This window comes from Mauremys mutica, chromosome 9 (assembly GCF_020497125.1).
Source record: "Mauremys mutica isolate MM-2020 ecotype Southern chromosome 9, ASM2049712v1, whole genome shotgun sequence".
Lineage (NCBI taxonomy): Eukaryota > Metazoa > Chordata > Testudines > Geoemydidae > Mauremys > Mauremys mutica.
The window spans coordinates 47,772,129-47,797,857 of NC_059080.1; the positions used below are offsets into that span (position 1 = coordinate 47,772,129).

The following is a 25,729-nucleotide window of genomic DNA, read 5'->3' on the forward strand; positions in this document are numbered from 1 at the left end:
CCACTTCCCCTTGTGTGGGGTCTGAGAAGGAATGTATAAGAGCAGGAAGGTGCCTCTAAGCCACCCAACGATTTCTCCAAACAGGGAGCATCCTCAGAGATCTGGAGCCATGTGCTTTCTAGCTGCTTGAACAGCACAAGGCAGCTGGGACTTGGATCTGGCCCCTCATCTCAAACTACCTTTGTTCTTTACATACTCTCTTTGATGTAGTGCAAACATCCCAATCTCTGTGATTGAAGAACACCACTCCTGCTAACATACTAAGAGTTCTGTGCAAAGGGAGTGGAGCAGAGTCTTCTGCTAGAATAATGCTGTAAAAGCATTAACCTGTGGCAGGGAGGAGAAAGGTTGGTACCTGAATCTGTAATTGAATCTCAGCATGCTGATAATTGCTCTGAGTACTTTGATCTCATGGGTCATGATTGTACACTAACCTCTCGATTGAATTACACATTTGTAACCTATCTCTGCACATCCATTATATCCATGTATAATGTATGGAGGCCTGAAGAAGAGGCACAGAGTAGCAGTAACAAAAGGCAAACTCTGTAGGACAGTGATAATGCCAATTTCACTATTGTCCTGGGCCATGGGGAGATTTTCAAAGGCACAAATGGGAGTCAACACTCATTGACTTTCAATGGGAGCTGGGTGCCTAACTCCCTTGGGTTCTTTTGAAAATGCCAACCAGCGCATATAACCCTCTGATGAAATAGCAATGGACACAGTTCCAGAATGATGGGAACCTTGTAGGGGGCTGATCCTGCCAGCATTCACACATGTAAGTAATGTGATACAGGGGAGAGCTCTTCTTGAGGTCAATATGGCTACATCTGTGAGTGAAGTTACTCCTTGTGTATGTAGGAGCAGGACTCAGGTAAGCAGGCAGCTCCAGTTCAGTGAGCATTGTTAGGGGAAAGGCCCTCTGTAACGGGCCGGTGTGGCTCCCCTCCTCCCCTGGGAGGGTTGAGCCCCGGACACCGGAAGGGGCGGGGCTACAGAGCAGTGAGTCCGCCCCTCAGAGGGTCAGGCGGTGACCTGGAAGTATAAAATGCCCATGTCAGTTTGTTGCGGTCAGGATCCCCACTGACCGTCAGCGGTCATAGCCGCTGCCTAGGGACCCGGGCCGGGACGCAGTGGAGTGGGTGGGCCTGCGTCCCCCCTGCCACCCCCCTTGCGGGTGGCAGTTTTCCCCCTCACCCCAGTGCTCAGCCCCTGCACCTACGGGCCTGAGCCCTAATTGTTGTTGCCCTGCCCTAATCCAGGGCCTGGGCCTTCCTAAATTGTTTATTGCTCAGCCCCTGCACCAAAGGGCCTGAGCCCCTCTGTACTGTTTGCTGCTCAGCCCCTGCCACCAAGGGCCTGAGCTTCCTGACTGTTTGTTTACTGCTCAGCCCCTGCTACAAAGGGCCTGAGCTCCCTGAACTATATTGTTGCTCAGCCTTGCAGCAGAAGGCCTGAGCCCTGACTAACTCTTGCATTGTTGCTCAGCCTTAAAGGAACAGGGCAGAACCCGCGTAAGAACCACGGGCCGGTGTGGCTCCCCTCCTCCCCGTGGAGGGTTGAGCCCCGGACCCACACGTTTACAAGTGGCACCTGACCAGGGACTTTGAACCCTTGCCCCTGTGAGAAGGGGCCGGTAAGAGGGCGGTGGTTCGCCCCCTTTCTAGCCAGGAACATGGATGTGGAACGGCTGTTCCAGCTGCTGGTGGAGAGCCAGGAGCGGCAGCAGGCGGCCCAGCTGCAGCAGCAGCAGCAGCAACATGCCGCCCAACTGGAGCAGCAGCAGCAACGAGATGCCGCCCAGCTCCAACAACAGCAGCAGCAGCACGCGGCTCAGCTGGAGCAGCAGCAGCAGCTCATACAGCAGCTGGGGAACCAGCTGCAGCACCTTATGGGCCCCGCACCCCGCCCCGCCGACTGGCCAGCGGGGGAGGGCGCCGGGGGGGGCCCACATTTGGCTGCCCCCCTGCGCCTGACCAAGATGGGCCTGGACGACGACCCTGAGGCCTTCTTGGTCACATTTGAGCGTGTGGCCCTCGTCGCAGGGTGGGCCCGAGACCAATGGGCCACTCTTTTGGCCCCGTATTTGACTGGGGCAGCCCAAGCGGCCTACTGCGGACTGGCGACAGAAGAGGCCAGGGACTACGACCGGGTAAAAGCTGCGGTCCTGGACGCTTTGGATGTCAGCCCAGAGACCTTTAGACAGCGGTTCCAGTGTTAGAAGAAAGTGACTCTGTGATTCTTTTCCATTGTTACCTGCCAGCATTGGTTTGGGCTTTCTGCAGCTCATTCCTTTCTCAGGACAAAATTATGCTCCTGCAAGTGCGAGGTGCTCGTCACGGGGAGCAGAGCAGCAATAGGGAAGTCTATCCCCTATCCTGCATCTGTAGGGCAGGATGGCTCAGGGGCCTAAGAGACCAACATCCTGCAACACTCTTCACTGCTGCTCCATGTGTTCCTCCTTTGTGCCAACTGCCAGAGACAGGATGTCCACTGGGGGCTACCCTCCATAGCCAGGTGAACATGTCCTCCAAAGGCTCTGGAATGATGAGGAGTGTAGCTATACTGCAGATCAAGAGAACCTTCCTCTCAGCTTCCATCCATGTTGCCAAATCCCACCCTAAAGAGTTGTCCAGAGAGTTCAATCATTTCATCAATCCCAAGTGGCTATAGCCTGCAACAGAACCCAGCAAAAAGCATCATGGATCTGCTCCCCCTCTAAACCCACCAAGCAACCAGATTTCAGCACGTTCAAGCAGTCCTGGGTATGCTAAAGGAGTCTCAACCCAACACCTGTGAATCTGACCCATTCCTTTCCTGGCTGGTGAAAGTTATAAGTAAGGCTACGATTTAGTCACGGGTCACAGGCAATAAACAAAAAGTCACGGCCTGTCCATGACTTTTACTAAAAATACCCCTAATTAAGTCTTAGGTACTGGGGGGAAGCACGCCCACAGACACTGCTGCTCCTGGATGGGAGGCTCCAGTGGATGCTGCTGCTCCTGGTGGGGGAGGTGGCCTGGGGCCCTGCCACTGCTGCTCCGGGTGTGGGGTGGCCTGGGGCTCCGCTGCTGCTCCTGGACCGCTGCTCTGGGACAGTGCCTAGGATCAGCTGCCTGGGGCCACCCAAGCAGTGACTGGTACAGCTGGCCCCGGGGCCGCCCCAGCAACTCAGGCAGCCCTGGGGTCTGCTGCGCCAGCTGCTACAGAAGGCACAGAGGTCCCGGAAAGTCACAGAATCCATGACTTACGTGAAAGACTCGCAGCCTTAGTTAAAAGCAGTTGATGCCACTTCTGAAGAAATGGCCAACACATCATTCAGGGAGGGACTCTTCCCTTCCTCCTTCAAACAGACAGTAACACCAAAGAAATCTGGTCACATTGATTCTAGCCAACTGCCTCGCAGTGTCAAACCTCTCATTCCTCAGCATGCTCATAGAGAAGCTAGCAAAAGGCCAGCAGCAAGCCAATCTAATTGAGGCCAACATTCTAGCCACAACACACTCTGGATTCAGGCTGGGACATGGGATGGGAACAGCTCTAATGGCACTGATGAATGATCTCCTGCTGTCAATGGAGAAAGGGAGCCATCCATTCTCACCCTCCAAGATATCTCTGCAGCATTCGATACTGTTGACTATGAGATACTGATGTCCTGCCTGAGAGAGGTGGCAGACATCCAGGAGTTTAAGCATGGGCAGCAGGTGAAGCTTCCCCTCAGGGAGGCTAGCTCCCCATCCTGCCTCTTCCAACGCACGGCCCTGCCCACACTACACCCCCACTCAGCCCCAGCAGCAACCCAGGCCCCACTTCCTCCCCTACTCAGTTCCCTCCCTGCTCACCACGTGTCCCTCCTCTCCTTCCCCTCTCCTTACTCAGCCCTCAGCCACCGCTCGCCACATCCCTACTCAGTCCTTGTCTTCAAAGTGTTGGGCCCAGGATATCAAAAACAACCTAGAGTTTCAGGATGGGGAGTGTGGGTAACAACTCAGCTTCTCTAGCACAAAGGATCTTTCCACCTTCATGGTAAAGCAGAAGATGGAACTTTCTCACAGGCCGATCTCACACTGTGGAACAGATCTAAGGCCCATCACATGCACCACAAACACAAGGTGCATTCTTTGACCTGCTTTCTCTAGTCTGTTTGTGTTAGTGTGTGCATTTAAAACCACAAACCAACCCTGGTGAAATAAAACACTCCATTGCATGCCCAGTTCTCCCCCTGGGGAGAGAATGAGAGCACAAACATGAGAGAGATGTTAGTCGCCTCGCTTAGTGCCCAGCTGGAAATGAGAATAGAATAGGTATGTTAGCTGGGCCTGCTGCTTGAGTGCTAGGTCTGTATCCTGCCCCATGTTGGCCCCTTGTGTGCTGTGGGAGGGAGAGCACCCTCTGACTTCCCTCCCCACAGATGATCAACACACAGCAGGTCTGAATTTTGCAGTAAACAGATGATCTGGTGTCACAGTGCCCTTTGCTCCTCACTGAAAAGTTTGTGGTCAGACTGGAAGCCAGTGCAATATTGTTAAAGCAAATGGCAAGATTTGGGTGCATGTTGAAATCTGACATTGGGACAGTGATCAAGGGCAAAGTCAACAGCGATGGTCAGATGAAGAATTGAGACTGCAGCTGGTGCATGGCTGGGGCAAAGCAAACGGGGGAATCAGCACCAGGGACAGGACAGGTTACCAGCCTGTTTCCTTTGAGAGGTGCCCCTGCAGATCCCCACTGGAACAGGAGAGTTTCACAAATTCAGCATCTTCTGGAAAGCAGCAGCCTTGCCATCACTCGCCCTTGCCCTCACACAGGGTTCTGGGCAGGCCCGGCTCCAGCTTTTTTGTCGCCCCCAGCGGGGAAGCGGGGAAAAAAAAAAGATAAAGCCGTGATTGGTGGCACTTGAGCGGCAGATTTACCGCGCTGCTTCTTTCTTCAGTGGCAATTCGGTGGCAGGTCCTTCCCTCTGAGAGGGACTGAGGGACCGGCCACCAAATTGCCTCCCAAGACCCGGACATGCCACCCCTTTTCATTGGCTGCCCCAAGCACCTGCTTGGTTCGCTGTTGCCTGGAGCTGGGCCGGGTTCTGGGGTATAAACAGGGCACATGGCCCCAGCTGTCCTTCACTTCTTGCTGATAGCCAAAGGTGTATTGAGCCCAGAGCTCGCCTCTGACCTCAGCATTCCCTCCATGCTTTGCTCCTCTGTCCTGCCCCTTAGGTTGCTATTTTTCTTTGTTTTAGATTTTTGTTAAAGAACCAACATCCCCCAAGTGTTGGTGCCTGTGCCTGGAGCCCAGCCCTCTTGGCTGCTCCCTCTTTTCCAAATATCGGTCCTGTTAGGCTGACTTCGCATTGGTGCTCTCCCTGTCTTGGATCTACTGAGCCGGCAGCCAGCATGGCTGAGCAGCGCTGCCTCCCTTCATAGAGTCAGTAGCTTTCAGAAATAGCAGTGGGGAGCCAGAGGGGAGGGAGTGGAGGCAGCCAAGCAAATCTTTCCCATAATGGCCTCAGGTAAAAGATCCAGGCCCCTCCCATCCCAAGCTGCTTGCCACTTGACTCCTAGCCTTCAAATATTAATGCAATGCTAATTGTGACGCTCTGACCTCCCCTCCTGCCACCTCCTCTTGCTGCACTATACAGTTTCTGACTGTCTCCAAGCTAAAGGGCTGGGAGCTCCAGTTTCTCCTGTCAGGAAGCCACCTGGGACCAGCAATGATTCCTTGGCCATCCCAATTCTGAGCTTCCAAAGCTCTGGATCCACAGCAGAATTTTACCCTCTCCTCCCCTGTGGAGGGTGCTTCAGATGAACACTGGACAGGACTGGAGGGGTGGCACTGGTATGTATCCTCTCATACAGATTTAGTTTTAGGCTGTAGTTTTGGCTCATGGGGCCTCACTAAACCAGACTCCTCTTTATCTCTGTTGCCATGGTGCCCCCTATTGGTTCAGTGAGACTGCATTCCTGCCATTAGCTTGCCCCAGGGAGAAGGGAAATCTTGCCAACCCACCCATGGACAGAGGTAGAGCCTTGACTGCTTGCCTCTGTACTTCAGCCTAAGCAGGTTGTGTGTGAATGTGGTCTTTGTGCTCCAGGATCCAGACATGAATCACTGATATCAGGAGATGTGGTTTCAGTTCTCAACCTGAAAACACAGTGGAGAATAGAAGCATGTTCTTGTCAGGACTAGTATCTTCAGGGCTTTTTCTGTACTCCAAAGAGTCTCACTCCTGCTAAATCTCTCCTAGTTGATCAGTAAAGGATAGTAACTGGCAGAGAGTTTCATAATCCAGCAGTTCACAGGACCTTGCTCCTCCATCTCTACCTTCTAAATTCAGTGACATGCTGCAAACATGAAGGAGTAACTAAGCTGCTCTGGGCTTACTGGGAGCTGAGCTCCAGAACGGCTGGATGTCTTTCTAGAAGAGTTGCTCTAGCTGAATGAGAAAGTAATGGGCTTGGTACAGGAATCACAGGATGACGTTTGATGGACTGGGTCAACAAGGGCTCAGACTAGATGATCGTAACAGTCCCTTCTGGCCTTGAATTCTCTGAATCTTGGAGCTGAGACCTAATGTTACCAAAAAAGTTCATACTGATTCCTTTGCAACAAGAACAAAATGCTCCAAAGCTGACAGGATGAAATAGAAAGTAAAAGGAAAGAAGGAAAGACAGCAGCTAGTTGATCAAGCTGAGCTTGTGCCGGATTAGTCTTCTATTCAGCATAGTTTTCTGTGCTCTGCCCGTCAGCTCACAGCTCTGGATTCTACAAACACTCCAAATGCTAGCCTAAAAGGGAGTCTAATCAGAACGCTGTACAGCGTGTGCATACATGCACACAACTCCCAGCAGAGATAAACTGCATAGAGGAGTGGGAGGGGGCACTCAGCATACTATGTTAGGAATTGATCTCCCAGTCCTTTTGGGATAATCATGCTTCTCCAATAGATTGTAAAGAGTTGATGATGAAGCAATGTAAATACTGATCCCCGAGTAAGGGCTAGTGCCCTAGAAAAGAGCAGGCTGCATGCTTACATGTTTCGTTCATTGTAAGGATTATTATGAATATTCCTTGTCAATCATATAGTTAATGAGTTTACTGACCTAGTACAGTAGTGCATCATTTTGACTGACACTACAGGACTCTTATCAGAGAGATCTCTGCTGCTACAAAAACTCAGGTAAGTTACAAGCTCAGTCTAATACATTTGTCAAATAATGATTCATGTCTTTTAAAATGTCTGTAACTGCATTGCTCAGGACCTAGCTATGAGGATGGATCACTTTTTGCCAATTTTATTTAGACAGGAAGTATATTTAGCCTGGCCAGTGCTGCCTGGGACACTATCCTGAGTTCATACAGGACCTGACAGATATGTAATCCCACTGTACTGAACGTATCATGCATTAGTCGCTTCCTGAGCTGGGCTGGCACCAGCCCAAGCAGGTCACCCCAGAGATGTAGTGAACCAGTGCAACTTCCAGGCAGTGTCAGTATGGGGTGCTCCTGTGGTGTCCCAGGCATAAATTCCCAGTGGAATGGCCAGAGAATGGCAGAGGGTGAATTCTACCCTTCTGTTAGAACTTCCCTGCTGGTGCAGGAGGGTGCAGATTGCAGCCCCTGCAGCACTGGAGGGAGTCAAACCCATAATGTCCTATCTCAGAGGGTTACTACACTAGCAGATAATAGATCATGGTTTGGAGCACTCCTGATACAGGTGGTGTATTCTCCTAAGGGCTTCATTGGTGTAGCAGAACTGTATGTGTGTTACAATCAAACAGTTCACTTGATCAAATTAACAATTCACGCTGAGACCTGGCCAGAAGACTGAAACTTCTAGGCATTCGATTGACTGAAAATGAGGACCAAACATTTGTTCAAAACCCTACATTTACTTCCTGAATTAAACACACTTTATTGCATTGTGTCAATTGCCTAGAGAGTCTATTGGCTGGTAGGTACATTAGTAAGGCACTGTGGTTGGTATCACTCTGTGCTAAGCAGCCAGTGTGATGAGACTTTGTTTTACAGTCTTTCCACTTTTTGCTATGACTCAGGTGCCTACTGCTCTTTCCCTGAGGTTGGCTTACCTTTCTTGGAGGATGGCTCATCCCCAGGTGCTTCTTCTAGCTAACACTTAGATGGGCTCTTACATCACTACTTAGAACCTGGGGTAATAGAAATGAATATTCTGTGCAAAAAAATCTGTGCAAGGTAATCCCTTGACCTTAATGTGCCACTGATGGAGCCCATTGGCAACTGCTATGCAAAGGGTTGCAAGGCTTCTGCAATTTGTACTTTTGTGTACCAGCCAGTCAGTGTCCTTCGTACCCTCTGCTCCTCCCATTTCCCTCAATGAGAATCCCAGTAGGAGCTGGGGTCGGTGCCCGTGGCCTAAAACACTGCACAGCTGGCAGAAAAGGTCAATTAGAACAGCAGAGAGATTCAAGTAGTGATTTATGGTGCCCTCCAAAGCTCTACTGTGCATGGTCATGCACTTAGGGTCTAATAAGAATTTATGCTACATGCTGGGGGTTCATCAGTTGGGAGTGACCGCGGAGGAGAGAGACCTGGGTGTGGGGGTCCATCACCACCAATGTGATGCAGCTGTAAAAAAGGCAAATGGGGTATCAGGTAAGACATTCCAGTCGAGATAGGGAAGTGGTAATGCCACAGTATATGCCATTGGGGATACCTCATTTGGAATACTATGAACTGTTCTGGTTACACAGTTTAAATCCATCTTTTGTGATGGTAGAACAGATGCAGAGAAGAGCTACTAGATGTCAAGGGAACAGAGGGTCTATCATCTGAGAGGAGACTGAAAGAGCTTGTCTTGTTTAGTCTCACAAAAAGGAGGCTGAGAGGGGATACGATTGCTTTCTATAAATTCATTGTAGAGTAAATACCAGGGAGAGTGAAGCTCATTTAAGCTAAAGGGTAATGTTGGCACAAGAACAAAGTGGTATAAACTGTCCACAAATAAATTTATGCTGGAAATTAGAAGAAGGCTTCTAACCATCAGAGAGGTGAGGTTCTGGAACAGCATCCCAGTAGGAATTGTGTGGACAAACAACTTAACTAGTTTTGAGAGAGACCTGGACAAATGTATGAGTGCAATTGCATGATGGGATTGTTTGTTATGGTGCAAGGCAGGGCTTGGCAGCCCTGGGGGGGGTCACTTCCAATTTATGCCTTATGTTCCTAAAGCTCATGTTTCAGGACTTCTGCCAGCCACCTGCAGGAGTCAGGAAGGGATTCCCCCCCACCCCGCCCCATGTATTCTGGAAGAGTTTTTTATCTTCTTCCTCTGAAGCATTAAGTACAGCCACAGCTGGAGATGGGACACTTGGTGGAATGGGCCAGGGCTCTGTGGAGACACCCAGTATTCTCTCTCTCAGCTGTGTGGCTGGCTGGTTCTTGATCACATGCTCAGGGTCTAACTGATCGCCATGTGTGGGGTCAGGAAGGAATTTCACCCCAGCTCAGACTGGCCTTGACCTTGGAGGTTTTCATCTTCCTCAGCAGCGTGTGGGTGCAGGTCACTTGCTAGATTATCTGGGTGTATCTCACTTAATCATTTCCCTGCACTGTGGGGTCCTCTGGCGCTGGGACACCTCCTGTTCTCTGCCTGTGGCATGTAATAGTCTGGTCTCCTAGGGGCTGTGAGACTTTGGTCTCATTTTGGTTGTCCGGTCCAGTGTGCAGGTGCTGGGTGGTGCTGATGGCCTGTGCCATACGGAGCTCAGGCTGGATGAGTTGAAGGGACCACTAGAGCAATGACTCTATATTCATTTGGGCTGTAGTCAGTGACAGGCTAGTGCCTAAACCTACTGGCACTGATGATGTGAAGGGACATGGGTAACGGCGTGTGTCTCTGTGTCTGTTACCATGTTCCGTTTGGTATCAGAGCTTTGGAACATCCCCCCACATCCCTCCCACCCCTCTCAAAAAACCTGACATCTTGCCCTGTTGTGCTGCACGCTGAAATCAGTCAGAGTTATAGTGTGGTGCAGGGTCCTTTCTTTATGCAGGTGATCAGTGTTGCTGAGCAGGAGGTCCTCTGCTACTCCATCTCTGTGGCTTCTTTTTTTAATAACAGTCCTTCCAAATGAGGACGAGCAGGATTAGAACCAATTTCCATGTGGCATTATTGTGACAGGTGCACTGGTTCCTTCCCCTGAGGAGAATGAGATCTGTCTCACAGCAGTAACCTATGGTTTAAGGGAGGCCACTGTGGAAGAGGCCAAACTAACAGACCGATCACTCCCAAACTCCTCCCTGGGGGATAATTGTTCATTCCCCCCTGCACTGGGCAAATGGATGGTCAAGTGTTGTGCTTCCCTGTGCTTCCTCTTTCATAGTTGTCTGTGTCCCAGTAGTCTGCTCAGTGGAGGACTTCTAGCAGCCAGAAGGGTCAAGTGGCCAAGATCCCAGTAATAAAGAGTCAGCACACTGGTGACTACTACCGACCGGAGAGTGGACAAGCACGCCTCAGAATGTCAAGCGAGGCCATCACCATGATGGAGAATGGCAAGGTACCCTACTGCCTGCTGGGGGGTTGGTGTAAGACAGAGCTCGTCTTTGCTTCTTTGGAAGGTTCCTGGAGGAGATCAACTTTCCCGTTGTTTGATTGTGTCAAAATAAAATAGGTATGTCTCTGGCACATGACTGGAAAAATGAATAGTGGAAAGGTATCTTAAAAGAAACTGCTTAACTAGAGCTGGGAAAATTCTGCAAACATTTATTTGAATGTCAACACTAGACCTGATTTTCCTCTTGCTTATGTCTGTTTTACACTGGCACGGCTCCCTGAATTTCCGGTGTAAGTGACAGCAGACTCTAGCCCCATGAATTTCCTTCCATAGTATTCACAACCTTTTATCAGAGGGGTAGTCGTGTTAGTCTGGATCTGTAAAAAGCAACAGAGAGTCCTGTGGCACCTTTAAGACTAACAGATGTATTGAAGCATAAGCTTTCGTGGATGAATACCCACTTTGTCAGATGTCTGACGAAGTGGGTATTCATCCGCAAAAGCTTATGCTCCAATACATCTGTTAGTCTTAAAGGTGCCACAGGACTTTCTGTTGCTTTTTACAACCTTTTATATTTGTCTTTCCTGAACATTTTTGTAGGGAATTTTCTTCCAAAGAACATTTGTGGAACAGGAGAGTTTCACAAATACTTGTGCCAACATGTATTGGCGCAACTGCTTGAGCTGAAACTGAAAAGAAGTAGCTGAGGGATTGGCAAATATCCAATCAGGTCACAGGAACAATAGCAAGTAACTCAGGACATGTGAGCGAATTACAAATGGCAAATACCAGAAGTCTCATCCAGTAATTTACAAGGAATCTTTAAGTTGAAACACATAATTCAACACATAATTTCAGATAATGAAACACATTTGTAAAAATCTAAGTCTGTTCAGGGATAATTTGGGAACAGAAAAAGGGGCAAAAACATCAAAGAAGTGCGGGTTGTTTGTCGTTTTTCTGTGAGTAGTCCACTCAAGTCCTGAATCTCCCAGTAAGGAGCAGTGAGGAATCTCACCTGACTGGAATCTGCAGTGCTGTGTGGGTATGCATAACCCCTAACATTGGCAGGGCTATGTATGCTTGATGCCAGCTGACATTGGGAAGGCAAGAGCTGTGGGGACACTCACAGTGCTGCTGTGCTAACTGGCACTACCAGTAAGTGGCCATGAAGCTGCTCTAATTGGTGGAGTCAAAAGGAAAAGCAGTAGAAAGACCCGATGTTATATTGGAAGATGTAGACACTGAAAGGTGTTTCACATTTTCAGAGGTGAAAGAGCCCTTCCTTCTCTGTGTCTTTCTAGGCTCTGGCCTCAGTGAATCCTCTGCCGATGGGAGTAAGCCACACGCTAGCCATGGTGAAAGAAGGAATTATCCACACACACCAGAACATAGCCAGTGAGTACAGGCTCTCGTATTTCTTCTGAAACTCTCAGCAACAGATGTGGGTGTCAGAGCTTCCTGGCTGTTCTGCTGTTAAATGGCCAGGGGCAATCCTGTAGTATTTCAGTGGTATATACTAGTGACTATCCGTGTTCACAGGAACTGTAAAATAGCAAATATTTATGCACTGTATGGGTCAGATCCTCAGCTGGTGTCAACTGGCCTCAAGCCATTGACTTCATTAAAACTGAAAATTGACTTCCATGGAACTGTATCATCTACACCAGCTGAAAACTGCCCCAAAGTGTTTGTATTATATTTTCAAACATTATACAGTGAAACTGGAAATGGCTGTAAATGTTGTAATTATTTAAAATGTGTTCTCTAGGGTGATTGGGTTTTGCTGGAGGGCTAATGGAGTATTGACTTCCCTTGCTGATGAATACCATCACTCAGTCTGTATTCTTAATCATGCAAATCACTGTAATGCTAAAGCGAAATACCCTCTTAAAATTATTCTCACTTGCTCTCTGTCCCCAAGCATACAGCCTGTAAAGGGCAGGGTCGCCATTCGATGGAGAACTGCATCCCCTACTCTTCCCATTGCCCTGAACCTCTTTTACATAAGCCTGAGCTTTCGTGGGTGAATACCCACTTCATCGGATGCATGTAGTGGAAATTTCCAGAGACCGGTATAAATATGCCAGCAAGAATCAGGCTAGAGATAATGAGGTTAGTTCAATCAGGGAGGATGAGGCCCTCTTCTAGCAGTTGAGGTGTGAACACCAAGGGAGGAGAAACTGCTTTTGTAGTTGGCTAGTTAGATGAACTGAAGCTCAGCAGTTTCTCTTTGAAGTCTGGTCCTGAAATTTGATCTACAACCCATCCTGGACAACGATCCCTCATTTTCACAGGCCTTGGGTGGCAGGCCAGTCCTCGCCCACAGACAACCCGCCAACCTGAAGCATATTCTCACCAGCAACTACACCACACAATAGCAACTCTAACTCAGGAACCAATCCATGCAACAAACCTCAATGCCAACTCTGCCCACATATCTACATCAGTGACACCATCACAGGACCTAACCAGATCAGCCACACCATCACCGGTTCATTCACTTGCACATCCACCAATGTAATATACGCCATCATATGCCAGCAATGCCCCTCTGCTATGTACATCAACCAAACTGGACAGTCCCTACGTAAAAGGATAAATGGACACAAGTCAGATATTAGGAATGGCAATATACAAAAACCTGTAGGAGAACACTTCCATCTCCTTAGACATATAATAGCAGATTTAAAGGTAGCCATCCTGCAGCAAAAAAACTTCAGGACCAGACTTCAAAGAGAAACTGCTGAGCTTCAGTTCATCTGCAAATTTGACACCATCAGCTCAGGATTAAACAAAGACTGTGAATGGCTAGCCAACTACAAAAGCAGTTTCTCCTCCCTTGGTGTTCACATCTCAGCTGCAAGAAGAGGGCCTCATCCTCCCTGACTGAACTAACCTCATTATCTCTAGCTGATTCTTGCTTGCATATTTATACCTTCCTCTGGAAATTTCCACTGCATGCATCCGACGAAGTGGGTATTCACCCACGAAAGCTCATGCTCCAATACGTCTGTTAGTTAGTCTATAAGGTGCCACAGAACTTTTTGCTGCTTTTACAGATCCAGACTAACATGGCTACCCCTCTGATATTTTACATAAGCCTGTATTTCTTCTCTCCCTTCCAGCCACAAGGTCCTTCAACATGCTGAAACCCAGCGAGCCCAGCAAACCACTCATAGCAGAGCCGAAGCTCAGCAAATCCCTGCAGAAGGCCAGGATCACAGCCTTGTTTGCACACTCTGTATGTTGCTCACTCATCCTTGCAGCTCCCTTTGGACTTTCTCTCCCTTTCTGTTTATTTCCACTTGACCTCTCCTTTGCTCTTCAGGGATGCCTCTTCAGCAGAACTTCCCAGGTTTCTGATCAGTTCTCAAGGCAACAATCCCCATTCAGCTACAATTTGTTGTCTGTGGCACCACCCATCTTTCCTGAGTTGGATACTCCCTTTCTCCCAGCCCCAGCCACTCTGCTGGCTGCAAGCTGGGGAGTGGTGTAGAAGCCATAATGGTGGCTCTATACCACCAGAGGATTCTGCCTAAAGAGGGTAGATCTTCCAGCAGCTGCATAGACTGGCTGTGGAATAGCACAAAGCCACACTAACATCCCATTATAGTTACCACTGCTGCAATCTGTGTCAGCAGCCAACAGAACAAACCCCAGGGGACAGTGCTGGCAAGGTATTTACTCAGGTTCCTTGCCTTCCCCCCCACGCCTCCAAGGCCATTTGGATTGCTTCTAGAAATCAGGAGAATGGGTGAAGTTGTGGCATGTGAGACATTTGTCCTTTCAACAGTCAACATGTTTCACAAACATTTTTGTGCCTCATTCAATATTTTATTTTCAAAATTTGTGTTAAGAAAATGATCAAAACCGTTACTGGCCATTTCCATCCCCCCAAACCCTGGTTGTCACAGCACATCAGAGGGCTGACTTGCTGACCAGGATGTAGCTGGTGCCAAGGCCTGGTGCCGGGAGTTTGGCACCTAACTCCCGCCGGCCCTTGTGAACATCTGTGCTCAAGCATTACATTAGTGGCTGCTGTGCTGCTGAAGGTGCTGCCCTGCTCTGAACACACCCAAACGTGGCTGGAGAAGATGCTTTGCCCCTGAGGCTCCCGTCCCTCACAACCTGAGCATGTTCCATCTGCCAGGGCCTCTGGATGGTGCTAGTGCATGTCACAGCCTTGCCCTTTAGTTATCTGCACACACTCCAGCTCTCAGCAATTCAGCCTGGCAGTAGGTGGGCACTCCATACCCTGGGCTCCCAGCCTGCAGTGCTGATGGGTGGCTGGAAGGGTTGGGTGTGGAAACACACACTCATTGTGTGAAATTCAGAGCGCAAATTTCTCCAAGACAGACTCTTGGAATTGGATCTTGGGCTAGAGCCCCAAATCTTGCTGAGCTGTGCTGAGGGGGCAAGGTGGTGTCTTAAAGCCCTCTAGATCCCCGTCAGTCAGGAGTGCACATAGAGGTCAGTTTGACCCTCAGAGTATCTTAGAGCAGCCTCGAGGCCAGTCTAAGCTATGGTGGCTGGAACAGCTCCTAATGGCTGGAACAGCTCCTGGTGGCCGCTCTGCTGGTCCAGAATTGAAATACGCTCCAGACATAGTCCCTTCCATCCCAGGCCACCCCCTGACCTACCCTAGCACCTCTCCCCTACACAAAGCTGCTTTGCCTGTCTGACCAGAGCAACCCAGCCAGCATCGGCAGGAGGGTCTGACCCTATGTGCTCCTACCTCACCTCCCTTTGGTAAAACCAGTCCTCTTAAAAACCAGCTGTACTGGAAAAACATGAGCTGTGACTCCTATCATTGCGCAGGGCGAGAAGACTGCACCAGCAGATCCTGTGCAGAGCAGCTGCATCTCCCCAACACTGGATGAGCCGTACCCATCAGACCTCGATGCCCTGGTGCCCACCCATGATGAACAAGGCCACTCGATTCCCGAGTGGAAGCGGCAGGTGATGGTGAGGAAGCTGCAGGCTCGGCTGGAAGCAGAAGAGGGCAAGGGCAGGAAGGTATGGTACTGCACTGAACGAAGGAGAACTGGCTGTTTTAGGCTGGGTTAAAAGTCTTTATAGGCTTCTCTTTGATTTGCTTGTTCCTCTTGCTTCTCCCCAGCTCACTCCCTAACTTTCTCTCAGCTATGTCATGCCTTACTTCAGTCCTGAATTCTAATGTCATGAGATCATTGCACTCCTGGTTTTCCATCACTGGTACAGTCACTTCAGTAGAACTACATGAGGGTCCAACCCACAGTCCTAGGGCAGGGCAGGGTTCAGGCCTTTGTCTATTCTTGAAGCTCAGTGCAGACAAAGGCCTCCCAAATTTTTGGTTCGAGGGGGGCCCGAACCAACATTTCTGAGGAAAATTCCAGTTCGATTCAAACCAAAATCTTTCTTTCCCCAAAGTTTTTTCAAAATGAAAATTCAAGTAAAAGAGTTGTTTTAGTTGACTTGAGATGTTTAGAGTCAACTTGAAGTGATTTTTGTTTGTTTGTGCTTTGAATCAGTCGTTTTTGAAGTGTTTCACCCTTTTTTTGTCAATTCAAAAAGCCATTTCAAATTGAAGAGTCGAAATGAAACATTTTGATACAAAACGGTCACAAACTTTTCAATTCTTTTGAAAAAAAAAGTTCAACCAAAATCTTTCACTGAATTTGACTCCAACTTGACAAATACGTTTCAGGACTCGAAAATGCTAGTTTTTTTTTTCATTGAAATAATCAGTCAAAACCATGTTGTCCAGCTCCAGTGCAGACCCAATGAAAGCTACGTGATGCTAGAGCAAGGACTGTGCACTCAGACAATGCAAATGACTTTCAAGCCAACGTGCCCCTTAGAACAATAGACACAGAGACCTTCTCAAAGCAAGGGGGAGCCCTGGACCTGTGTGTTAGGGAGCCTGTGTGGACCTGTGTGTTAAGGAGCCTTCTCTGTTCTTTAGCAGTCACAACCTCTCTAATCACCAGTCGTAGAAGCTGTGGGAGCCAAATCCTGTGCACGTTCATCATACTGCTGGGGTGTCAGTGCGCTTGTGTCACGCCAGTGTGTGCGTGTGTGGGGGGGGTCACCTGAAGCCCTGGCTCTAGAAGATTACATTAATGACCTCCTGCAGTCTCTCACTTTCTGTCTCCCGCATGCAGAGCAGTGGAGGCAGTTCGGTGGAGATGGGGGACTGGAGGTATTCACAGGCCCACAATGGTATCCTGGGCCCCTTCGGGGAGCTGCTGACCGAGGACGACCTACTTTACTTGGAGAAGCAGATTGAGAATCTGCAGCTGAGGAAGAGATGTCAGGAGTGTGAAAGAGAGCTGGGGCGCCTGGTGGAGGAGCTGCAGACCATCCTTCCTGCCCCCATTGTCCATATCACCGTCAACAGACAACTCCTGCACCAGGATGGCCAGGCGCTCCCTATCTGGTGCAGCCGCATCTCTGGCATGGTAAAAAGCATGTCCGTGCTGCTCACTAATGTAAACGGCCTGAGGAAGGAGGCGGAGATGCCATCCCCTAAAGAACCATCCAGGCCTGGTGAGGGGAAGTACCCTCCTGGAGGCAGTGCAGAGAGGGAGATCCTGGAGTGTGGCGTCTCTGTCAGGAAGCTGAGAGGTAATTTTGAGAAACATGTTCTCCCAGGACAAAGAATGGCCTTGGAGCTCCGAGGGGTGGAGGCCACGCCTTGGGAACACTCAGGAGGGTGCTGGTCAGGTGAGGATCTTATTTCTCAAAAGCAGTGGAGCACCAGTAAGAGCCAGAGAAAACTAGTCTGTGAAGAACATGCATGTGGAGATATGGAGAATGCCAGTGTCTCTGGGATCAGCTGCAAAGAGGCTTCCTCAGATGTGAGCAGGTCTCTTGTTCCAATGGCAGAGCCCACTAGCCTCAGGAAAGAACGAATAGTGATGCTCTTTCTGAGCCACTGGAAGAAATCTGCTTACATGCCTTCCTTGAAAATCACAGCCAGGAAAACACTTGAGTCCCAGAGAGTCAGGAAAATAAGAGAGGTGAAGGCTGCTGCAGAGGTCAGAAAGGAACAGATTCCTGAGGAGAAGCCAGTGGTGGAAATGAGCAAACTGGGCTATTTAATTCAGCAAAGGAGCACCATCAAGAACCTGATTGGCAACTGGAAGGACATCATCTCTCAGGTGCCCTCACAACAGATCCGGCGCCTGAACCGCCAGCAGGCTATCTATTCCCCAGAGCAGTTCCTGCCCCACGTCAATGGGATGCCCACTGATTACAACAGCCTGACCCTTGACCTCTTTATGCTTGGCTACTTCCACATCCTGGAGCTGGACCTTCCTCAGGAGGAACGGAAAATGAGGCACCTCCTCTGCTTTGAGGTGTTTGACCACTTGGGCAGATACCCCTGGGAGACTGTGCGAGCCTTCCACAAGGCAGTGACTGATGAAATCAGTGCTGGCAAGCGAGGCTGGAAAGACAGTTTTGAGGACATTAAGTTACGGTTTTTTGGTAACACCAAGGACCCAGCCAGGGAGCTGGAACCAAGCAGAGCATCAGCAGAAAGCACTCTAAAGCCAGTGTCCAGAGTTAGGGTTCGGAGCGCTGCTCTTGAGCAGGCTGGATATGATCCAGGAAACTGTTCTGAGCTAGGCAGCTTCAACAATGATGAGATCTGCAGGTACATTGACCGCAGCTTTGCCTTCTGGAAGGAGAAAGAAGCCGAGATCTTCAACTTTGAGGAGTGAGCTCTTTTGGCCATGTTGGAACTGCCTTCCCTTGGCCTTGTGTGAATGGGAGTTTGGGGGTTGGATTGCTCCTGGGATGCTGGTTCCTCCTCCTCCCCATCTCTCAGATACTGCAAGGAATATGCCTAGAAGGGTTCAGAATTTTTTCATGAAGCAGGTTGCCTGTCCTGAGGGAGAAATTTCGGAACCAGCAGGAAGAGTTTCCAAGGCACAAATGGGAATTCGGCACCCAGCTCTCATTGTGCCTTTGACAGTCTACTCCGAGATTCTTCCTCTCTGCCTTTTCAGTGGTTAAGATGTGGGATGCCTCTTCTTTTCAAGCCAGCTGCCATCTCTTAAACAAGACTGCTCTCCACCCCAGCCCACCCTCCTTTGCTGTGCGAACAGGTGAGGATTAGCTATTTCATCTCTGGCAGGAGAATCTCCATGATTCTTTGTCTGCATAGCATGACTTTAAACACTATGGAAAGATCCAGATGGAGCTGAACCTGTCAATGGGCTGCCCTCTGCACAAACACGCACAGACCCTGGTACCATGGGATGGCTTTGACGGTACAGGGAGTATCGAACGACAAATACAAGTGCAACCAGCAATGGAAGCTAAGGAAATGATTGGCAGCAGTAAAAGGCCAGCAGCCTCATGCTAGGCTGCTGGAAACTGATGGCCCTGCATATGTCACCCTTGCCCTCTCCTGACCAGTGCAGAGACTGACATGGACTGCACAGGGAGGTACATGTGGAGTGTCTGAGCCGAGGGAAAGTGTTGTGAGGAGCTCAGGAGAGGAGCTGTGGGATATTAAAGCCGAGCAATGCTCTGGCTTGGGGTGGACCTGTGGTGGTCAGCAGGCAGAGGCAGGGAATTCCAGGGAGGAAGGGGAGGGAAGGGCTCAGGTCATCTCTGGCTCGTGCTTGGAACATCATTGTTGGGCTCAAGAAGGAGCTCCCCTCACCTTTTAGTGACTGGATTGTGCATCATCTCAACAAGGGTCCCAAAGGGGGAAAGTAAATGGCAGCGTGCCACAAGTCAAAGATTACAAATAAGGCAATGGACGGGTGATTGTGAGCCAATGCCAGGACTGAGCCTGATTGTCTTTTCACTTACATGTAACTGCAGGGATTTCAGTGGGGTGACTCCTGATTTACACCACAGCGAGAGAGGAGAAACCTGGCACTTCGTGACCATTTCACCTCCATAGCCTGCATGAGTTGGGGTTCTGTAAAGATCAAAAATCCCCAGTGAACACCTAAGTGATTCGTTCAAAAGTAGTTAAATAGCAAACAGAAAACACTACTGATTTACTACAATTCTCCAAAAGAAAGAATCTTTCTTCCTTGGTACAGCATCTCCTGTTATGATTACAGACTGAATCATATTTTCATTTTATAATTGTTTCTTTTAAAAAAGCTCACACTTTTTCTTTGTATAAACTTTTAAATAGTATTGATTTTCCCATGGGCTGAGGCTTAATAAACAGTTTTCTGTCTCACTGAAATCATCGGTTTTTCTTGACAATTCATTGAATTGGGTTCATTACCTTGGGAATCACTCGTCAAAGGGTTGGGCACATTCTGCACCACCTGGAGTCTTTAGAGACTGGAAGTCTTTCTAAAGGATATGATCGAGCCCAAAACCAAGTTCTGGGTGAAGTTCTCTGGCCTGTGTTGTGCAGAAGGTCAGACTAGATGATTACAATGGCCTCAAAATCTCTGGATCTATGAAATTCTGAGGTTTCACTGTTACAGCCCAGGGATGAAGGAGGAAAAAGCTGCCCATGTGTACTGGGATGTGAGTAGATATCAATGAGCACCCAGAAGAGTCCCAAAGGTAAGGCTGTAGGCAGGGTCTCTACTCCCCAGACAGCTCTGGGCACTCTGAGGAAGCAGCACCTGATTGTGCTCACACTCTCATCAGTCCTACACTGTTGTACTGTCACTCCACTTTCCCCTGCTACGTGTGACCCTAGAATCAGGCTCTCTGCTGAGGGTGGGAAAGCTACAGATCTTGGTTCCAGTGTCACTGCTCTCTTGATATATTTGTGGACATTCCTGCGGGAGGGGTATGGAGCCACTTAAAGGCCTCCAATCTAAGGAGCGAGATAAGTAGCATATCATACTATATTTAGCCAAGAGTAATGCAAATGGTAGATAGGAGAGGAGAAAATATATTCACGGGCACAGAGTTATTGACTGTTTAGAATGGGGGTCGGAACCTTTCAGAAGTGCTGTGCCGAGTCGTCATTTATAAACTTTAATTTAAGGTTTCATGTGCCGGTAATACATTTTAATATTTTTTAGAAGGTCTCTCTCTATAAGTCTATATATTATATAACTAAACTAGTGTTGTGTTGTAAAATAAACAAGGTTTTCAAAATGTTTAAGAAGCTTCATTTAAAATTAAATTAAAATGCTGATCTTACACCACTGGCCCACTCAGCCCGCTGCTGGTCTGGGGTTCTCTTCACTAGGCCAGCAGTGGCTGAGCGGGGCCTGCGGCCAGGACCCCGGTTGGCAAGGTTCCGGCAGCTAGAACCCCAGACTGGCAGCAGGCTGTGCGGGGCCAGCGGCTGGGACCCCAGACCAGCAGTGGGCTCAGCCCACTGCCACTCAGGGGTTCCATCTGCCGGCTCTTGCCTGCTGGGATCCCGACTGCCAGACCCACTCAGCCCGCTGCCGGTCTGGGGTCCTGGCCCTGCCCACATACAGTGGGTACCTACCTTCTCCCTGGGTTCTGACCCATTCTCTTCCTCTCTCTCTGCACTGAGCTGAGGGTGGGAGTGCACTGAGCACAAGGCTGGGGGTGAAGGGTCTGGCCAGAAGCTAGAATGAGGGAGGGGGCTCAGGGTTGGGGCAGGAGATTTGGGTGTGGGAAACTTACCAGGGCAGCTCCCATTTGGTGCAAGGGGTGCAGGTGGGAATGTGGGGTGTGTGTGTGCAGGAGCTCCCGTTTGGTGCTCAGGGCGGGGGTGGGGATCTGGGGGGTGCATGGGTGTGGGGGGGCTGGGAATGTGGGCGGGTGCAAGATTCAGGGCTGGGGTCGTGGGGGGTGGTGAAGGAGTCAAGCAGAGGGCTGGGTGTGCATGAGAGGGGTACAGGGCTCAGGGCAGGGGCCTGGGGTGTGTGCGGGGCAGAGGGCTCAGGGCACGGGTGTGCAGGGCTGCGGGACTCAGGGAAGAGGGCTCTGTATGTGTGTGAGGGGGGTCAGAGCAGGGGGCTGGAGGGGATATGCCCCTATTCCACCCACCCATCACTTCCCTAAGGCCCTGCCCCCGCTTCTTCTCTGCCTCCACCGGGAGCAGCGAGCACGCTGACTCTGCTCCTTCCTGACCCCCTCCCTCACAAGGGCCATCAGCTGATCGGCCAGCAGGGAGGGAGGGAGGCAGGAGGTGCAACCATTTAGGCAACCTAGGGGGTCGCCTAGGGCACTAGGATTTGGGGGGGGCGGCATTTTCTTCGGCAGCAACCACGGCGGCCAGATCTTCGGCCACCCTGGTAGCCACCGGCATTTAGGCGGAGGGAGCTGGGGCAGGGGAACGGGGGGAGGGCCGCCTGCAGCAAGTAAGGGGGGGGAGCGGCATGCAGGGGACAGAGAGGCGGAGGAGGGGCAGGAACCCAGCACACTACGGGAAGAGGCAGGGGAGCTGGCAGGACCAAGTTTCTGCCCATAGGCATGCACAACACATTTGATTAGGGTGTGCACCCAGGGAGCCCTGCCCTAGCCCCGCCCCTGCCATGCCCTAGCCCTGCCCCCGCCCTGCCCCATCCACTCCCTACTACTTCCCGCCCCCTGACTGCCCCCCTCAGAACCCCAAACCCCCCCAGCTCCTTGTCCCCTGACTACACCCTCCTGGGACCCCTGCCTCTAACTGCCCCCCCAGGACCCCACCCCCTATCTAAGCCTCCCTGCTCCTTGTCCCCTGACTGCCCCCCTAGGACCCTACCCCCTAACTGTCCCCTGACTGCCCTGACCCTTATCCACACTCCCACCCCCAGACAGACCCCTGGGACTCCCATGCCTATCCAACCACTCCCTGCCCCCTAACAGGACCCCCAGAACTCCTGACCCATACAACCCCTCCTGCTCCCTACTGCCCCAACCCCTCTCCAATCCCTGCCTCCTGACAGCCCTCCCAAACTCCTGAATCATCCAACCCCCCCAACTCCTAGTCCCCTGACCACCCTGTCCAGAGACCCCGCACCCTAACTGCCCCCCAGGACCCTCCTTGCTCCCTGTCCTCTGACTGCCCTGACCTCTATCCACCCCCCACCCCCTGACAGATCCCAGGACTCCCATGCCTCATCCAGCCCCCCTGCTCCCTGACTGCCCCCTCCAGGGACCCCCTGCCCCTCCCGGGATCCCACCCCCTATCCAACCCACCCTGCTCCCTGTCCCCTGACTGCCCCCACCCCTTATCCAACCCCCCCAGCCCCAGACCCCTTACCATGAGGCTCCTAGCAGCATGTTCTGCTCCACGCAGAGCCAAACACGCTGCCCCGTGGGAGCGCGCAGCCCTACCCCTCAGAGTGCTGTGCATGCAGTGGCATGGCTCCAGGGGAAGGCAGGGGAGGGGCCGGCAGCTTGCTGCGCTTGGCCAGGCACTTTGGCTTGGGAGTGCGGACCCCACGGCTTGCCACGCTGGGAGAGTGGGGCCATTTGCTTACCCCTGCATTAGAGTGTGCCTGGGCACACCCCGTGCGCACGTTTATGCTTCTGCCCCCTGCCCCTGCGGGGGTGGGGGGGCAGAGAAGAGTGGGCCGGGCCAGGCCTGGCTGGATTTTTAATGGCACGCTGCTGCCATTAAAAATCGGCTCGCGTGCCATAGGTTGCCAACCCCTGGTTTAAAACCAGGGGACTAGATTGTGTTGAAAGGGATCATTCTCTTCCTCCTCTGCATGCAGACTCAAACCACTGATCTGTTGAGCTATTTTGAATTGAATGATAGTTTTTCTTCTAATGTCCTCTGCATATTTCCACTCGTGGGATGTGCCCAACAGTGCAGATACCTTGATCCCACAAGTGGGACTATGCAGAGTCCATCTTGAAGAACTCCAGTTAGAGGTAAGTTATCTCTATTTAACAGAGCTGACCCAGAGATCTAGGCCACCCCTTATCTGTATTTCAGTGCAGCGAAACAAATATGATTTGGGGGCTGGAGGAACTGACTTACGAGTTGAGGTTAAAATAGCGCAGGGGGGACTTTCAAAGTCCCTCAGCATTGACTGCCATTGAAGTCGATAGTAAAACTGCTGGTGACTTTAACAGGAGCAAAGTTAGGCCAACACTAAGCATTTTAGAACTCCCACCCTAAATGTATAGCTTGGCTAAATCATAGCTAAAGGGGACTGTGGTGGTGAACTTCAAATGCCTGAAGAGCGTGAGCAACAGGGCATGGGGGAATTACTTAACATGAAAAGGGTATAACCCAGAATGATGGTATGAACCATAGCAAGGGGAAATTTAGGTTGAATATCATGAAAAAAAATTTCCCATGGTGAGATGTACCTGGCTGCGGAAGTGCTGGAAACCCAGTTGCTAGGGGATCTTAGCAACAGGCTGAACAAAGCAGTAGAAAACGTCCTGTTGGGGCCAGTCTGGCCCAGGCAAGGAGATGGAGTGGTGGGTTAGACAGGTCTTCTCCAGCTTTGGATTCTAGAATTCAGTGACCCCCTTGCTGCCTTCCTTACAATCAACTTTTTAATTTAGGAAATGTACAAAGGACTTGCTTACGCACACACGAATGCAGCATAAATGTCTAAAGGGGTAAATCAATCCCTGAGTAGAGTGGAATTGGTATGATCATGGATTAGTAATAGACTGGTGACTGAGAGACCTGTTTGGGTACAGCTGGAATAATGCTGGATATCATGTTCAAGCTGTCCTCAAAAGAGAGCGAACACATGGAAGGGTTTGAAGTGGAAATACTTTAAATTATACTACCATAAAAAGCAAAGCAATAGCAACCAATGAGCTCTAAAGTGTGAGACTCCAGGCTGTGTGGCAGCATTGCTGTTGCTGTGAGTATCCTTGTTAGAAACAGGAGATAAGTGTCCTCCAGTTTCTATGCCACTCATGACAAGCCTGGCGCTGCAGTGAGCTCATTCAGCAGTCTATTACTGGAGTCAGGAGCATAGAGTCATTTGCAACACCAATTAAATCAAGAGTGAAAGACAAATCGCTTTGCTGTGTCACAGAGCACTCCAGCTGGGGTGCTATCAAGTGTCAGAGACTCAGAACATTTAGGGCTGAATGACCAGCATAGATCAACAGGTTCAACCCACCAGCCCCAAACCTAGGGCTGTGTCCAGGGACACAGCATGCAGCTGGAATAGTGTCTTGTGCACTGGGTAGCATCCTGGGAACACGAGAGGATGAACTCCCAGGCTAGAGGGGTTGCAGAGATTTCTATTGAGGCTTCCCACAGGGTCCTGCTCCACCCTCTATTCTGTTCTGCCATGGAAAGGCTGGGAGAAGAGCTAGGAAGAAGTGGGGAGCTGGGGTATTTTCAGAGTGCTGATGTCACAGCTCTGTGTCTGTTCATTTTGTCCAACCCTGCTGAAGGGATTGAGTGATTGGTCCATGGATAAAAGCATGGGGGTGAAAGCTCAATCCAGAGGAGTGTGCCGTGATGTTGGCAGGTTGAAGGAGCTGCCAGAGCACATCATAAAGATTCTGTTGACCCTAATGTAGAGGGGTGTCTGCTGTTCGCCAGCTGAGTTTGATATGTGGTGGTCTTGTTAGACTTCCAGCTGCTGTTAGGGAATCATATTATAGAAGTGATCAGGACAGCTTTTTCCAGGTTGTAACCCTGCCTCCTCCCTGCATGTGCATCTTGCTGGTCTCACCCTTGCACTCCAGGATTACACCAGTGCAATGGGGACATGCCTTAAATCAGTGGTTCTCAACCAGGGGTCCAGGGCCTCCTGGGGGGAGCCACAAGCAGCTTTCAGGGGGTCCACCAAACAGGGCTGGCATTAGACTTGCTGGGACCCAGGGCAGAAAGCCAAAGCACCACTGCATGGAGCTGAAGCCCAGGGACCCGAGGCCCCCACCCAGGGCTGAAGCCGAAGCTCAGCAACTTAGCTTCACAGGGCCTCCTGTGGTGTGGGACCCTGGGCAATTCCCCTGCTTGCCAACCCCTTATGTTGGCCCTGGCTTTTATATGCAGAAAAACAGTTGTTGTGGCACAAGTGGGCTGTGGAGTTTTTATAGCATGTTGGGGGGAACCCCTGCCTTAAATCAACTGAATGCTAAATCAGGGGCAGCCTGGTGAGCAGCTCACCATCAGCACTTAATAGCAGGGCTCCAGAATCTGCCTCCCTGCCTGCCCGCCCGGGGATTTCCAGGTGGAGTTTAAGGTGCTGACTCAGGACCTGCCTATCTGAGAGGCCTCTCTCCTGTCCCGTGACACTGCTGCAGGTTTGCTGCTATGCCCTTGGTACAGAAGAGGTGGGGCTGGTAGGAGATTTTGGGAAGGGCTGAAGAGATCTGTG

At 50.5% G+C, this 25,729-nt stretch overlaps 1 protein-coding gene across 1 annotated transcript; it reads left to right on the forward strand.

The window, feature by feature from the left end:
- Window positions 1-671: 671 nt before the first annotated feature.
- Window positions 672-19,502, forward strand: ESPNL (espin like). The gene is made up of 6 exons (XM_045031054.1): window positions 672-781; window positions 10,380-10,535; window positions 11,837-11,930; window positions 13,661-13,776; window positions 15,354-15,551; window positions 16,679-19,502. Exons 2-6 carry the CDS (start codon window positions 10,497-10,499, stop codon window positions 18,239-18,241), a joined length of 2,010 nt encoding a protein of 669 aa, XP_044886989.1. The 5' UTR covers window positions 672-781; window positions 10,380-10,496; the 3' UTR covers window positions 18,242-19,502.
- The last annotated feature ends 6,227 nt before the right edge of the window (window positions 19,503-25,729 follow it).

Excerpts from the sequence above, each read along its gene's own strand:
- ESPNL (XM_045031054.1), top strand. The coding sequence starts at position 10,497 with ATGTCAAGCGAGGCCATCACCATGATGGAGAATGGCAAG. Across the intron at positions 10,536-11,836 it reads CCATGATGGAGAATGGCAAG|GCTCTGGCCTCAGTGAATCC; the intron begins GTACCCTACTGC and ends GTGTCTTTCTAG. Across the intron at positions 13,777-15,353 it reads CAGCCTTGTTTGCACACTCT|GGCGAGAAGACTGCACCAGC; the intron begins GTATGTTGCTCA and ends ATCATTGCGCAG.